The sequence below is a fragment of the Somniosus microcephalus genome, chromosome 2 (genome assembly GCF_052327205.1).
Source record: "Somniosus microcephalus isolate GS21.2 chromosome 2, FLI_Smic_1.0, whole genome shotgun sequence".
NCBI lineage: Eukaryota > Metazoa > Chordata > Chondrichthyes > Squaliformes > Somniosidae > Somniosus > Somniosus microcephalus.
Window position 1 is genome coordinate 29,384,247 of NC_140988.1, and position 17,244 is coordinate 29,401,490.

The 17,244-nt window shown below is 44.8% G+C and overlaps 1 protein-coding gene across 2 annotated transcripts in view; it reads left to right on the forward strand.

The window, feature by feature from the left end:
* Window positions 1-10,528: 10,528 nt before the first annotated feature.
* Window positions 10,529-17,244, forward strand: part of LOC147122636 (cytotoxic T-lymphocyte protein 4-like) — a 40,048-nt gene continuing 33,332 nt past the window's right edge. Inside the window, exons 1-4 of one of the 2 annotated variants that reach the window (XM_086008186.1) lie at window positions 10,529-11,588; window positions 12,480-12,576; window positions 12,976-13,323; window positions 14,126-14,251. In XM_086008186.1, the coding sequence (XP_085864312.1) occupies window positions 12,513-12,576; window positions 12,976-13,323; window positions 14,126-14,251 (538 nt within the window). In that variant the 5' untranslated portion in view covers window positions 10,529-11,588; window positions 12,480-12,512. Of the gene's footprint in view, window positions 11,589-12,413; window positions 12,577-12,975; window positions 13,324-14,125; window positions 14,252-17,244 lie in introns of those variants that run through there. The other variant, XM_086008192.1, reaches the window with a different exon arrangement.

Consider the following 17,244-nt stretch of genomic DNA (forward strand, 5'->3'; position numbering starts at 1 on the left):
TGCTCAGTGTGGGAACTAGGAATTTGGTTTGAGTTGCTGGCTGATGCCTGAAACGATAATTCCAGGTTTCTAAGAAGCTATTTGCTGATATTGTGTACAGATGCTGATACATAATCAATAAATGAAGTTGGATGGGACTGTTTGTCCTTGGTCACAGCTGAACAAACAATTGGGTGCTCCTGCTGTTTGGATCCTGAAATTGCTTTTCAAGAACTACATCAACACAATGGGCCAGATTTTGCAGTCAAAATAACGGTAAGGCTAATGGCACTCTCTGTTATTTATGTGTAAATGGTACAGCAACTTCAGGTGAGGGGTAGATGCACGGTTAAATGCCAATATCCAAAAGTTAGCTTTGCAAAAACGTAATTTCGCTGTCTGCCTCATCTTTGACGTGCATTGAATATCGTGAAGGTGCTGATTTGCGTGATAGATACAAACTAAACCTGCCACAGATATGTAGGGCTAGTAATTACAAGCGTAAGTACCCTTTTAACGATGTGATCAGTGTTAATGGCTGCCAATCAACCTCTTTGGCATCGAAAATTAACTATTATAAATGTGGAGTCTCATTCCTTCAGGTTGTGAATTGTTTTAGGAGATTTTTTAAAACGTCAAATTTAAATCTTTACATTTTTTTTCTTACTTTTGCTTTCTGTCTCTTTTTTTCTCTCTCTTAATCCAAACTTTTTTTCCCTCTCTTTATTTCTCTTTCTGCACCTGATTTGACATTGAAATCACCCATTCTAATCCATCCTCCTTCTCAGTCCTTCTGCTGTTTATTTCCCAATCCTTAAAGCTCATTTGTTATCCTGTTTGCCCTGTTCACTCAGATCCCAGATGCCCCCTTTCCCTCACTGCACCGTTATCAGCTCGCACTTTCAGCAACTAAGTGGGCATTTTGGTTCTGTCTTCACAAAGGAGGACACAAATAACCTCCCAGAGATGCCGGGGAACATAGGGTCTGATGAAAGGGAGGAACTGAAAAAAATCAGTATTTGTAGGGAAATGGTGTTAGGGAAATTGATGGGATTGAAGGCCGATAAATCCCCAGGGCCTGATAATCTACATCCTAGGGTACTTAAGGAAGTGGCCCTAGAAATAGTAGATGCATTGCTGATCATCTTCCAAAATTCGATAGACTCTGGAACCGCACCCATGGATTGGAGGGTAGCTAATGTTACCCCACTATTCAAAAAAGGTGGTAGAGAGAAAACGGGAAATTACAGACCGGTAAGCCTGACATCGGTAGTGGAGAAAATGCTAGAGTCCATTATAAAAGATGTAATAGCAGAGCACTTGGAAAACAGTGACAGATTGGACAAAGTCAACATGGATTCACAAAAGGTAAATCGTGCTTGACTAATCTACTGGAATTTTTTGAGGATGTAACTGGTAAAATAGATAAGGGAGAATCAGTGGATGTGGCGTATCTGGACTTTCAGAAGGCCTTCGATAAGGTCCCGCATAAGAGATTAGCGTGTAAAATTAAGGCACATGGGGTTGGGGGCAAGGTATTGACTTGGATAGAGAACTGGTTGGCAGACAGAAAGCAAAGAGTTGGAATAAACGGGTCTTTTTCCGAGTGGCAGGCAGTGACTAGTGGGGTACCGCAGGGATCGGTCCTTGGACCCCAGCTATTCACAATATATATTAATGATCTAGACCAAGGGAACTAGATGTAATATCTCCAAATTTGCAGATGACACAAAGCTGGGTGGGCGTGTGTGCTGTGAGGAGGATGTCGAGAAACTCCAGGATAATTTGGACATGTTGGGTGATTGGGCAGAAACATGGCAGATGCAATATAACGTGGATAAATGTGAGGTTGTCCACTTTGGTGGCAAAAACAGGAAGGCAGATTATTATCTAAATGGCAATAGATTGGGAGAAGGGGAAGTGCAACGAGACCTGGGTGTCCTTGTGCACCAGTCGCTGAAGGTAAGCATGCAGGTGCAGCAGGCGGTTAAGAAGGCAAATGGTATGTTGGCCTTCGTAGCGAGAGGGTTTGAGTACAGGAACAAGGATGTCTTGCTGCAGTTGTACAGGGCCTTGGTGAGACCAGATCTTGTGTATTGTGTGCAGTTTTGGTCGCCTTATCTGAGGAAGGTTGTTCTTGCCATGGAAGGAGTTCAGCAAAGATTCACCAGGCTGATACCTGGGATGGCAGGAATGACGTATGAGGAGAGATTGGGTCGATTGGGCTTGTGCTCGCTGGACTTTAGAAGAATGAGAGGTGATCTCATTGAAACGTATAAAATTCTGACAGGACTGGACAGACTAGATGCAGGAAGGATGTTCCCCATGGTCGGGGAGTCCAGAACTAGGGGACACAGTCTGAGGATAAAGGGTAGACCATTTAGGACAGAAATTAGGAGGAATTTCTTCACCCAGAGAATGGTGAACCTGTGGAACTCTCTACCACAGAAGGCGGTGGAGGCCAGTTCATTAAATATATTCAAGAAGGAGTTGGATATATTTCTTAAGGCTAAAGGGATCAAGGGGTATGGGGAGAAAGCAGGGACCGGGTACTGAATTTGGATGATCAGCCATGATCGCATTGAATGGCGGAGCAGGCTTGAGAGGCCAAATGGCCTACTCCTGCTCCTATCTTCTATGTTTCTATGTAAAAAATTTGGAGCTGAAAGGTGCAGAGGCAAATCTAACTCACAGCAGATTGCCCTGTTACAGCAAAATCTGTCTGGCCCATGGTCTTTTTGTGATATTACATCCACATCTTTCCAAATATTACATCAGATGATGTAAATCATTTTTCTTGGTCAAATTGTCATCCCTACTGTTATGTCCGTGTGTAATTGAGACACGGACTGCAGGAGTTGGTTATAACAGGTCTTTACTGAGTGGAGACAAACTGGAACTAACTATGCAAAGTTACTACACAGGCTTATATACAGGGGTGGTCACTACTGGTACTGCAGTATACAGGGGCTGCAGAATATAGTTCCTTCTGCAAAGTACATACACTACACCTACCTCATTGTATCTTTAATACGCTTTTCGTGTTTGAAAATTCTGACAGCAAATTAAATTTGAGTTTAAGACCAAGCCATTTGACAACGGGTGAATAGTTGTTCCCACTTTTGCACAGGACAGGATCTGAATGCTGTGCCTCCACCACTTGGAAGAGCCTTGCTCAGGGAAATAGGCCTGAGAGCACAGGCCCAGCTGCAGATAGAAACATAGACTGATGCAGCACAGAAGGAGGCCATTCAGCCCATCGTGCATGTGCCAGCTCTTTGGTAGTCATCCAATTAAGCCCACTCCCCTGCTCTTTCCCCATAGCCCTGTAAATGACAAACCATTCCTGCCACTCCAAAGTTTACTTCCATATGCTTAGGTTACGATACTTTGCTATCACAGTTCCTGTGCATTAGACTAAATACTCAAAGGTGACTGTGTGTGCTACCTAAATTAATTAATGGGAACGTGGATTTAAGCTTTATACATGGCCCTGTGACTACATGATACAAACCGATGTGGCCCAAACAGATAAAAGCTTGCTTCATAGCAATTTATATTTGTGGAAAAGCCTACGAGAGAGACAGTGGAAGCAGAGGAAGTTGTAAACCTCAAGAGGGTTTTGGATAAAATGTGGTAATTGAAGGGTATGAATGACGAAGTGGGTAAGACAATGTGTGACCTTTGTCGAAGTTTCGACTGTTCAATAAGACTCTGTGAAACAAAGTGATCGTCAAAGGCAGACTTTATTAACTACTTGCTAGCAAGGGGAGCTTCACGTAGGCAAAGGCTATCGTGACTTCTCCGAATACATGGACAAAAACACCTCTTTTTATACACAAAGATCAAAACCTTTTATCACATGGTATGGTATTGAGAGACACAATTAATAACATTAAGAAAGAGATGAGTAAGGAATGTTTAAGGTCAACAAGAAGATGACTAAAGGGTCAGCAGAGCCTCGGTGTCTTAAGATAAGGTTAGCCAATAGATAATCAAAAGTCATGATGCAGGAATACCTTTAGATAAAGTTAATTAATTTTATACAATGGAGACGGTTTGTCTCTCACTTTGGTTCTGGACATTCATACGAATGTTTACAGTACATGTTCTTCGGTTATCATTAATTTGTTCTGCTAAGCTTATCTTGTTTATGGAACTGTCTAGCCTGCAAGCTACAAAGGAGTCACATCCTCTTCCTTAAACCGCTTCCTAATATGGGCCTGCCTGTTTCCCCTTATTTTGTACTGTGTGAAGCCATTTTGGCCTGCTGAACGTTCCAGACTCCATTTTAATATAAGTATTAAAGAGTATGTGTGCTTATTTTATACTAATATGTGTGGATATATATATCTATGCTGATGCACTTCTACACCTTAGAATAGAAATAGTCTTTTCTGGTCCTGTACAGTGCTGTGTTCCTAAGTATACTGGACATATAGATGGGGTTAATTTAAGTTTTTCTAATATGTGTCATTGGTAAGCAGGGTGTACCAGAGCAGGGAGGAATTTTCCAAAGTTTTTACTGAAATTAGCTGCAGGTTAATGTTCTCTTTTTAAACCCTCTCCTAGGAGTTAGCAATGTTCTTACAGATTTTCAAGCATTCAGCCAAATTCAGTTCCTCGAACAGCCTTGTTTAAAATTTTAAGTTGCAAGCTGCCATATTGTCTACTATGTTAGCTTTGAATAGCAGCAGTGTGAACTTTAGATAAGCGTTAACAGATTTTTATTTATTTTTTACATTGAAGTAATTTCTTGGAACCCATGTGATTGGCAATGCAGTGTGATGATTGGGGAAGCATACTTCTCTATGTTTTACATAACATGTTACAAACCAACAAAGCCAAGTTATTAACATAGTAGGCTGTACTGGTCATTCACGAAACAAACTCTTTGGCCCTGATATTAACTGGGAGATGTTCTGGGAGTGGCGGGGCCCGACATCGCATGGGGAAACCCGGAAGTATGTTCAACGCATCTGTCTGTGGCTTTTTAATGCAACCACCTCATTGCCATTTTACTTCCGGGTTTCCCACCCAATCAGCGGCAGCGGGCTTGATGAGGACCCACATGACATGATCTCAACTCCAGTACTTAAAAGGCCAATCCAAAGATGCAATTTGCGATTGCTTGGAGTTGGAAGCAACAGAGGAAGAACTATCACTATGGACTCAGGATGCTCAAAGGCTGTGCCCCGCTTTAATGACACCTCTCTTGATGTGCTTCTGGGGACAGTGAGGAGTCGGAGAGAGGTTCTATTCCCCAGCAACGGGAGGAACAAGCTCACCAAGAAGGCATGCCTGGAGGTGGCACAGGAGGTCAGCAGCAGGAACGTAGTGCCACGCTCATGGATGCAGAGCAGGAAGCGTTTTAATGACCTAAACAGGTCAGGAAAGGTGAGTACAGTGGCACATTCAACTACATCCTGCTGCACACATCACCCCACCCCCTCACTCTGCCTTCTCAAGTCTACTCCGTCACATCACTCCACACACCCACTTACCTTGCACACCCACCCATCCTGCGCTTTCTATGTACTTCCTCACATCCCCATCTATCCAGCCACCACTCCCACTCACCCTCATTCTTATACAATTTAATGTCTCTCCATCCATCGGCTGAACACATGCCATTACGTGAACTCATAGGTCAGTTCTTTCCCTCGTTGTAGGAGAAGAGTGCACAGAACACCAGGGAGAGGCAGAGAACTGGAGGTGGCCCTCCACGCATTTCCCAACTTACAAGTGCAGAGGAGGAGACGCTGGGAATCAGTGACGTCTCGGCGTGCCTGGCCGTCGGAGATGGGGAGTTCCCAGCTACCTAGTGACACAATTAAATATCAGCCACCCACATGTCAACAGCACTCAGTCATGTTGACTTGATTTCAACAGCGAGTGAAATATGATCATCTTCATAATGATAACTTGCAACATTCTTACCTTGCCAGGACTCATTCATGTATTTTATCTCCCACAGGGCCTTCACGGGTGCAGCAGAAGTCGGTGGAGGTCATGAATGACGATTCCTCAGAGGAGCTGAATCCTTCAGAGGGGATGCACTGTCACGCGACTCATGTATACCATGCACCAGCTCAGATACTCGCAGTTCGGTGGGACCAGTAAGAGAGATAGTTGGGTTTTCCCTTGATGACTCATACTTCACAAGTGACCAAGAGCAGATGGTGGTGGCGGGGACAGCAGTGGAGAGTCCCTGTCGGAGAGAGTAGCCTTCTCCAATCTCTGCTCAGCTGGGCACATGCTGGACACAAGGGAATAATCATTGAGCAGCAGCAGAGAATGTGCGCTGTACTGACAGGCCTTCGAAGCACACGGACCATGATTGCAGAGAGAGTGGAGGAGTGCACCTCAAGCATGAGTGGCATGATGTCACTCGGCACTGCGATGATGTCTTCTTCCATGGAGCGACTGGCCAACCACATGGAACATCAAATGGGCAATCTCACAAGTCCACGCAGGCCTTGAGCAAGAGCTTGCCGTCGCTGGATACCACCTTAAATAGGATGACAGATACCCTAGCCAGGGCCTTGCAGCACCTCACTGACCTGCAGCAAGCTGCTCTCCAGCACAATGGTAGCAGGGAAGTGCAGCTGGGCCATGAGAGGGATGATGGTGAAAGGGGACATGGAAGTGGGGACTCCACTCAAAGCGCTACCACTTCTCACCCGTTGCCCCCCTCAGTCAGTACCTGACATGCTGCCTCATGTCCTGCTGGCTGAGTCTGCCCCTGCACAGGTGTAGGTGGAGCAGTCTCTTTGGCGGGGCCCACACGGGCTCCAAAACCCAGAGGGCGTCGGCCAAGAGCATCTCAACAGTCAGACCAGTGATCTGAGCAGCCTGGTGCTAACTCTGCTCAAACCACAGGGGTTGCACCACGTGGAAAAGGAAGATTAAAGATTTGTAGTTGCACAAGGGTATGCACATGGGTGTCTTAGACATTGTTATGTTGTTAAATTTCTGTTCTTTACTTGAAGCACATAAATATTATTATTTTGCACCACTTTTCTGTCTTGCCCATTCTTGGGTGCTGGCTGGCAAGAGTCCTTTTAAGTTGTTAGATGATAAATGGGAAGACATGAATTGACAGCGACCAATGCGGGGATGTGAAAGAGGTGGTTGGTTGTTTGTAGGACTGTTTTGTGTTTGTGGCATTGGCGGGGTGGCGGAAAAGTGGCTGTTGCATAAGGTTGTGAGATGGGTCCACTGGTGGAACCTAAGTGAACCTCGCAAAAATCAGGGCATTCCTGGCATCCCGGGCGGCAAGGTACGTAGCTAGCGGTGCATTGCCCTAATCACCTTCCTCCTTTTCTTCATCCGCCACCTCGTCTTCCTCCTCCTCCTCAGAATCCTCCAAAGAGGATCTGCGCTCTGTGCCTTGGTCCTTCTGCAGGTCCAAACCTCACTGCTGTGCAACATTGTGCAGAGCGCAGCACACCACAGCCATTCTGGACACACTGGCTGGTGCATACTGAAGGGCGCCGCCAGATCTGTCCAGGCACCTGAAGCACAGCTTCAGCACGCCAATGGCTTGTTCGATGACACATCTGGTGGTCATATGGCCTTCATTCTATCACCCCTGTGCCTTATTCCTCAGGTTTCTGAGAGGTTTCATCAGCCACTCTTTAAGTGGGTATCCCTTGTCTCTGAGCAGCCAGCTGGTATCTCTGCTTCCAGGTGCGAAGATGTTTGGGAGGGTGGATTGCCACAGGACAAAAGCATCATGGCAGCTGCCCGGGAAGCTGGTGCACAAAGATCTTTTTGTGGTTGCACACCAGCTGCACATTGATGGAGTGGAAGCCCTTGCAATTGACAAACACTCCTGGGTGATCTATGGGTGCCTTAATTGCCACATGTGTGCAGTCGATGATGCCCTGCACCTGTGGTAAGCTAGCCAGAGCTGCAAACCCGAGCGCCAGCTCATTCTGACTGGCGTCATAGCGGGCGAATTTCACATAATTTTCAGCCCTGGCAAAGAAGGGGGATGTTCGCTGATGACTGCACAGTGTTCAGCGCCATTCACAACTCCTCAGATAATGAAGCAGTCCATGCCCGCATGCATAAGACTTGGATGACGTTCAGGCTTGGGCTGATAAGTGGCAGGTAACATTCGCGCCACAGAAGTGCCAGGCAATGACTATCTCCAACAAGTGAGAATCTAACCACCTCCGCTTGACATTCAATGGCATTACTATCACTGAATCCCCCACCATCAACATCCTGGGGGTCACCATTGACCAGAAACTTAACTGGACCAGCCACATAAATACTGTGGCAAAAGAGCAGGTCAGGGGCTAGGTATTCTGCGGTGAGTGTCTCACCTCCTGACTCCCCAAAGCCTTTCTGCCATCTACAAGGCACAAGTAAGGAGTGTGATGGAATACTCTCCACTTGCCTGGATGAGTGCAGCTCCAACAACACTCAAGAAGCTCGACACCATTCAGGACAAAGCAGCCTGCTTGATTGGCACCCCATCCACCACCTTAAACATTCACTCCCTCCACCACCGGCGTACCGTGGCTACAGTGTGTACCATCTACAAGATGCACGACAGCAACTCGCCAAGGCTTCTTCAGCAGCACCTCCCAAACCCACGTCCTCTTCCACCTAGAAGGACAAGGGCAGCAGGCACATGGGAACACCACCACCTCCAAGTCATACACCATCCTGACTTAGAAGTATATCGCCGATCCTTCATCGTCGCTGGGTCAAAATCCTGGAACTTCCTCCCTAACAGCACTGTGGGAGTATCTTCACCACACGGACTGCAGCGGTTCAAGAAGGCGGCTCACCACCACCTTCTCGAGGGCAATTAGGGATGGGCAATAAATGCTGGCCTTGCCAGCGATGCCCACATCCCATAAAAACGAATTTTTTAAAATCACTTGTCTTATGTGTTTGTGTGCCACCAACTGCGAGATTCTGCAAATGTCTCCAGCAAAGCCCTGGAAGGATCCAGAGGCAAAAAAATTGAGGGCGGTGGTGACATTGACAGCCAGTGGCAAAGCATGGCCACCAGGTCCAATTGGCAAGAACTCTTGTTCCAGAAGGCTGCAAATGTCTCCCACCACTTGACGCAACACCCTGAGCATCCTGAGATGTTCTGAAATGTCGAGGAAGCTTATGCTCTGACTGTCGACTCTGTGTGGCAGGTATGGCCTCCTGCTGCGGGCTGCACCTCTCTGTGGCTCCCCTCTCTGTTGCTTCCCTTTCCTGTGCAGCTACAGATCTGTGATGAGCAGGCTGATACTGTTGCTGATACTGTTGCTGGTCATCTTGGCCCTCATCTGAGGTCTAATCTAAGGCAGCGTAAGCGGCACTCACGCTCATCTGATAGATCAAACCTCCAAAATGTAAAAGAAACCTCCAAAGTGTAGGAAGTCAACTTTCAGCAAAAGCACTGTGAACACCCTTTCCCACTGGCAGCTAAGAAAGCAGCTGGGAGTACTGTGTATGTAGTGTCATATTTCCCTGAGATTGATTGATCCCCTCAATTGCCACGGTGTTCTCGCTTTGCTTTCACTGGCGAATTTCAGGGAGCCCGAGAAACCCGTGGATCACACATTAAACTTAAAAATCAGTGTCAAATATCACTCTAATTGGGCAATTAACATATGTTAATTGCCAACTCACCTCTCCCGAGGGTGTGATGAAATATTCCATTCACCACTGCCTGTGACTGAGATCGGTTTCAGTGTCATTTCCCTTCCCCCAGACCTCATTGTATTGTGTACTGGAATGTGCTGGAATGTGCTGTGTGTAGGGCTCCGCCCATACCTGGCCCCGTTTGTAAGCTAGCTTCAGTCTGGCCTCAGTCTCCAGAAGGAAGACATCTCTCTCTCTTACGTGTTACTTTCTAAGTTAATAAAAGCCTTGTTTTTGTTCTGCTAACTTCGAGTCTCGGAATTATTGAGGCACATCAGAGGGGGTTGCATGCACGCAGTCTAACATGTTGGAGTGAAACCCAGAAGTTGCCAGGTTGGAGCCAGTTTCCCAACACACTGTCAATTTCGCCATCATTAACACCCCACCCCACCGCCCCCCCCCAACCATCCGCACTCGCTCCCAAACCCACGTGTTCCTTCATGTTAAAATTCTCCCCTTTGTCATTGTGCCAATTTGCATATTTGTTCTGCAACACATGAAGAATAAGACACTCACCTGAGTGTGTCATGACCTTGAATATATTTGAGGCTTTTAAAAAATTAAGCTTGACTGCAGGGTTACGGTAGCATAGTGGTTACGTTGCTGGGCTAGTAATCCAGAGGCTTGGGCTAATAATCCAGAAACGTGAGTTTAAATCCCACCACGGCAGCTGGAGAATTTAAATGCAGTTTATTAAATAAATCTGAAATTAAACAGCTGGTATCAGTAACTGGATTGTCGTAAAAACCCAACTGGTTCACTAATGTCGTTTAGGGAAGGAAACCTGCCATCCTTACCCGGTCTGGCCTATACGTGGCCTAGCAAGCCACTCAGTACCGCTGCGACAAAGTCAGCACTGTGGCAGTAACTTCACCGGAAGGACTGCAGCGGTTCAAAAAGGTGATTCACCACCACCTTCTCAAGGGCAGCGACGGCCACATCCTATGAACGAATACATTAAAAAAAAATCTCCCCTTTTCCCAACAACTCAGTTAAGATGAGAAAGCATTGTGTTAAACCTATGTTGCACAACTCTGTGACACAGCATATTCACTAGTGCATGTTGTGTCTTTCACCCTTACATTAATGTACAAAAGAATGCACACTCTGAATTTGCACTCTGAACCAAGGGATGCTGATTTGCATAAGCTGTCATTGATGTTGAAGGGGCAGTGAATCCTGCTGTACTTTATTATGCGGTGTACTGTGCCATGGGGCTTCTTTTGATCCAGCAGCAGCAGCTACGACAACCCGCTACAGCACGTCGGCCGGCAGCTCCTTGGCGGGAAGCTCACAGTCCGACTGGGAGGAGGGAGAGCCGGGCATGGTGGCCAGAGGCCGGACCGTGAGCGGGAGAAGCAGGCGACCACATTGTGGAGCCGGCAACAGTGAGGAGGAGGCCGCCATTGAATTGACTTTTTCTGAACATGGCGCTGGAGAATAGCGACGTGTCTCTGTGAGCTCCCACAGCTTATTGTGGGAGTGATCGGGGAGTAAGCATTCCATTGTACTAGTTACATATGGAAAACAAAATTGAATTGAATTGAATAAAAAATTGAATTGAATGAAGTTTTGTTCAAAGAAAGGGACGTTAGCACTGGGGAATGGGAAATCACCTATTAGCCTCAAGAATAGCTCTTACGACACCAGTATGATGATTCCATTTCCTAAATCACACATTGTATGCCTGAGAGCGGATCAGTGCCAATCAGTGTCAAATTCAAGGTCATTTTGTGCTGAGGTCCGACCCCCACTAGAACTAGTTAGAGACGTCACCAGTTCATTTCAGTTAGGACGCTTATAGCAATCAGTGAAGATGCTTTCAAGCCATTAGTCGGAGCTGGATTTAAATACAGGTCAAAGAAGTCGAAGAGCTGTGTGCTAACCATTTCTGCGTGCTGCCTTCATTATTTTTTTGATTTTCAAATCTTTTGCCTCCCTCTCCATTGGTGAGATTTCTTGTTTAAAGTTTTGCCTTTCAATAGGGGGTAAGAGCGGGGAGTGGGACTAACTGCATTGCTCTTCGAAAGAGCCGGCACAGACTTGATGGGCCGAATGACCTCCTTCTGTGCTGTACTATTCTGTGATTCTGTGATTTCGTATTGTCTGTTACCGCTGATTATTATCTTTACTTATAATATTTCCACTGAACTTTGCTCTGTGTCAGACAGTCATGGATTTAAGTCCCTCTCCAGAGACTTGAGCACATATTCCAGGCTGGCACCTCAGTGCAGTACTGAGGGAACACGTCACCGTCGATTGTGCCGTCTTTCAGAAGTGAGATTAAACCGAGGCCCTGTCTGCCCTCTCAGGTGGATGTAAACGGTCCAATGGTAGTATTTGAAGAAGAGCAGGGAGTTCTCCCAGTGTCCTGGCCAACATTTCTCCCTCAGCCTACATCACTAAAAACAGATTATCTGGTCATTTATCTCATTGCTGTTTGTGGGAGCTTGCTGTGCGCAAATTGGCTGCCGCAATACCCGACATTACAACAGTGACTACACTTTAAAAGTACTTTATTGGCTGTAAAACACTTTGAGACATCATGAGGTTGTGAAAGGCACTATATAAATGCAAGTCTTTTGCTTTCCTTTCCTTTCCTTTTCATGCGGCAAGATTACAGTGCAAAAGCTTGCTGACAGGAAGACAATATTTGGCTGAAAAAGCTTACACAGTTTTGTATTAGATTTGAAAACTTTTCTATGTAGCTGTACTAGGAGTTTTTGTTGCAGATATGTATTTAAAATTAATGGCACTTGGAGATTCTGTGTGTGTATTTCTTTTTAATTATGTGAACAAGTAACTCACTTTTTATTAAGACTCTTTCATTCTGATAAAAGGCGAGTATAGCAGCTTCTCAAGTACCTGACAGTATGAAGGATGTAGGGAAATGCCAGTTATTATTGGCACTTCTGACAAATCATCTACTTGTTGCTGGTAGGCATCATAATATTTTTATACTTTATCAGTACAATATAGCTATAAATAATTATTCTTTTCTATATATTTTCATGAATCTTCATTTTTGTTCTGGCGAACCACTCGATTCTTTCTGTCGTAATGCCACCTTACTTTTTTCACTTATTCTGTGGCATTTCTTTGACATTACTCTGTATCGATACAGTGTTGATGCTTTGCACTGTACAATTTTGATCTGTTATATGTATTCACCGGCCTCAACAGGAACCTATTGGAAACATTCACATTTTAATCAGATTAAGCTGCAAAAATAAGTTTAATGATTAGAAAAAAATGTCTGCCTCAACTACCTTTTGGTATATTACTGCCTCCTTTGAAAACACTCTCTAGTTTATTTATTTTTTCTTTACCTGACAGTGGTCACAGATTGCATTGAAGTCTTTCAGTCTCCTCCAGAAATAGAGGCCTTTGAGGGAGACTCTATCAACATAAACTGCTCTTGGAAAGAGGACCAAGAGATTGAAAGCATCAGGATCGAATGGACCAAAGACGCAATCTCGGTCCTCAATGCAACCAATACCAATTCTACTGTACATCCAGCTTACATCAACAAACTCTCTCATGCCATTAACAAAACAAATGCAAAGCTGACAATTGAAAATATCGTTCAGGATGATGCGGGATTGTACCTCTGTAAAGTGTTTATTGAAATACCACCGCCAGTTCGAAGAGGCCTTGGGAATGGAACCAAATTAACTGTACAAGGTAAATGTTCACTAAAATTAAAAAAGCTATAAATGTTGGTATTTATCATTTATATATTAAATTGAGAAAAAATGATTCGTCCAAATTAAAACAACTTGATGAATAAGCAGTATTTTTTCAACAATTAATTCTTGTAACCAGTTTATTCGTGGACAATCAATGCCTTTTTAGCTTGCTGATATTTCAGACAAAAGATATAAGTTTACCCTTTACATTAATGGTATCTTGTGCAATCTGAATAAACAAAAAAGAAATGATAATTTTCAGTTGAATTCAGAACAATACCACAACATAATGAACTAATTGTTGACATATCAACACTGAACAGAGCTCTGAGAAAAGTGACCAATAGGTAATGTTATTGTATGCAATTATAAAAAGTGAATGAAGGACAGAATTGGTTAATTATGGTGCTTCCATTGGGAATATTTATTTTAAAGTCACTACTGATGTGTTATATAGTGTATATTCTGTGATTTGTGTTTATCTAAAGGTGCCATAAGGATAACAGCGAGGTCATTTTGATAAAGTGCCCCATGGACTGCATTTTGTATTATCTCATTTTTCTCTTGTGTGAAATGTAAATTTTATTCTCTTTGAAGTGAAAACAAAACATTTCGTGCAGTGGAAATTCCAACCACAGCTAATGAATAGATTGTGCATTGACCATCAAATACCGAAGAACATTTTGAAGGGACGTTTTCTTTATTTTTTGTGTGTTTAAGGAAGGTGTGATTTTCAAAACAATGGTGCTACATTAGGACTTGACCATTTAACTCGCAATTCTGTTTGTACATTCAAGCATTGGTGGACATATCTGGGCTTTCGGCTGCTGCTTCCAGGATACTAATTTTTGGGATAGTCATTTTCATGACATTCATTGTTACGAGGCATTGTGTGTTAAGATCCCAGAATCGACCAGCAGAAGGTAAGTGATGAGGCAGATCAATACTATGCTATACCCAAGTATTTGTCACCGTAACAATGTAGTGTTTAAGCATTTATGTAGTGTAATGATTATAAAGTGTGTAATGGTTTTTTAAAGTTTGCCAACAGATTTAAAGTATTGATTTACAAATCGCTTTACAAGAAACCTTATTTTCTAAATTGGAGTTTGATATGCTGAATTGTGAAAAATATTTTTACTCAGCAATTCACAAAGCTTCGCGCTAAGCCTGTTTTTTAAAAAAATCATTAATGTTCACTAAAATAAATTTCTCCAGTTAAATTGGCAAAAAAGATAATTTCCCATTTGAAATATGAAAATGCAAAGTGTGTTTTCAACGATATGCTATTTATTTTTGTGCTTCCCACACTTCCACCTGGCATTTGGAGTATTATTATAGCGTAGATTGGAAATCAGAGCCGATATTTCTGTAAATTGAGTACAGATCACTCATTCTAGATAGGGAAGAACAGAACCAAGAAAGAGCAGCCTCATTGAGCTGGCAACAAAAGAGACGTGTTGGAGGAGGATCTGGTCAAATGTATCACTGGCTGCAGAGAGGTCGAGGGGGATGAGGAGAGATAATGCACGATGATCACAGCCAATGAGAATGTCATTTGTAACTTTAGTTAGGGATTCAAACCTGCACTTTGACAAGAGATGGGCATGGATCTGGAAGGTGACAAAACATTCAAGGCCTTTGGGGAAGAAAAGAAGGTTGGAGAAGGAGCAGTGGTTTGCAAGGACAGAGGGGTTGAGTGTGTGTTTTTCGAGGAGAGGGGTTTATGATGACAGTTTTAAAGGGAAGGACAGTACCTGAGGAGAGTGAACCATTTACAATGTCAACTAGCATGGAGGCCTGGAAGAGAAGTTGGTGAGGTTATGCTGAAAGAGGACCAGAAGGTAGTTATGGGATTACTCAAGGGAGATTCAAGCCTGAGATGGCAGCAAGAGAATAGGAAGGCAGATGAGTAGTGATGGTTTGAGTAGGTAGGGGGCACAGTATCTGAGAGGGGAGAAATGAAAGGTAGTGTAACCGGATGACAAGAAGGAGGGAGAGAGGAGAGAAAAGCCCAAGAGAGACTGAGAAAAAAAGATAGAAGTAATGGGCTTGAATCCAGAATGGCAGGAAAAATGTGTTCGCAATTGGATGCAAAGGGAATTTGAGTTACATAGACATGGCAGAGATTAAAAAGGAAAGAAAGACTTACATTTATTTAGCGCCTTGCACATCCTCAGGATGTCCCAAAGTGCTTTACAGTCATGGGAGTGCATTTAAAGTGCCGTCACAATTGTAATATAGGCAAAGTGGCAGCCAATTTGCACAAAGCAAGCTCCCACAAACAGTCATGTGATAATGCCCAGATAAAGGGCACGAAATTGGGCTCAGTAGCGCCCGTTGTTTTGAGCATTACAGGTGCCATTCGGGGACCAAAATGGCGTCCGATGAGCGCACACACACTTCTGCCGCAAATTGCGCCGGACGCCATATTTAACATCAGTGGTGCCATTTTGGTGTTCCAGCCGACACCCTCTCTTAAGCTCACACAGCTGAACATGCGTTAAGCAGCAGGAAGGACTCCCCACCAACGCTATTTAAAGGGATCAACTACTTACAGGTTAGTTGCTGGTTGATTTCTTCTGGCTGTTGCTACGATTCTACAAGTGTTTGGCGCTTCCCATAGTTCTTTCAAGTTGCAAAATTCTACAGGGAGCGGTGCGGCAGGTGCTGAAGGATTGCTGCTGACTTCAAGGCTTCTGCACAAACCAGTTGCTCCCAGACATGGCTGCACTAGTTGGCATTTCCCTTGGAATAGAGCATGACTGGGAGAATGAGCAGAGGCTGCGCAGAGCAGGACAAGCTGCTAGAAGAGGGAGGAGGAGGAGGGGGTGAAGGCCTCTCGGCAGGAGGCCCTTTCTGCCCAGGGTGTTCAGGGAACAATTCTACTACCTGAACCTCAGTGAGGGACAATGTGTGAGACGTCTGTGCTTCACTAAGGACGTCCTCACTGAAATCTGCCGCCTGCTGCAGCCACAACTGCAACCTCAGAGCAGGGCAAGGACTGCATTGTCAGTGGCTGTGAAGGTGAAAGTGGCAATGAACTTTTACGCGTCTGGCTCCTTTCAGGCTGGAGCTTGAGATATTTGCAACATCTCGCAGTTTGCCATCCACTGTTGTATAAGGGAGCTAATTGAGGCTCTTTATTCAAAGAGAGCAAACTACATTTCATTCCCTCTTGCCAGAGACCAGCAGGCGGAGCGAGCACGCGGCTTTGCTAGGATTGCAGGCGTCCCCATGGAGCAGAGTGTCATTGACTGCATGCACATCGCTTTGCGGGCACCGCATATCGACTCTGCCATATCCTGGAACTGAAAGGGATTCCATTCCCTCAACGTCCAGCTGGTGTGCGACCATAGGCAGCGAATCATGCAGATCAATGCCCGGTATCCTGGCAGCAGTCACGACGCCTTCATTCTGTGGCAGTCCGCTGTACCAACTGCATTTGAGCCACCACGGCAAACCAAAGGGTGGCTACTGGGCATCAAGAGCTATCCGCTGATGACATGGCTCACGTGCGTAGTATGCATACAATGAAAGCCATGCTACCACACGAAATGTGATAGAGCAGACCATTGGCGTGCCGAAACAACACATTTGCTGCCCTGTAGTACTTGGCAGAGCAGGTGTCATAGAAACATAGAAGATAGGAGCAGGAGTAGGCCATTCGGCCCCTCGAGCCTGCTCCGCCATTCAATGAGATCATGGCTGATCATCTAAATTCAGATCCCTGTCCCTGCCTTCTCCCCATATCCCTTGATCCCTTTAGCCTTAAGAAATATATCTAACTCCTTCTTGAATATATTTAATGAATTGGCCCGCACTGCCTTCTGTGGTAGAGAATTCCACAGGTTCACGACTCTCGGTGAAGAAATTCCTCCTCATCTCTGTCCTAAATGGCTTACCCCTTATTCTT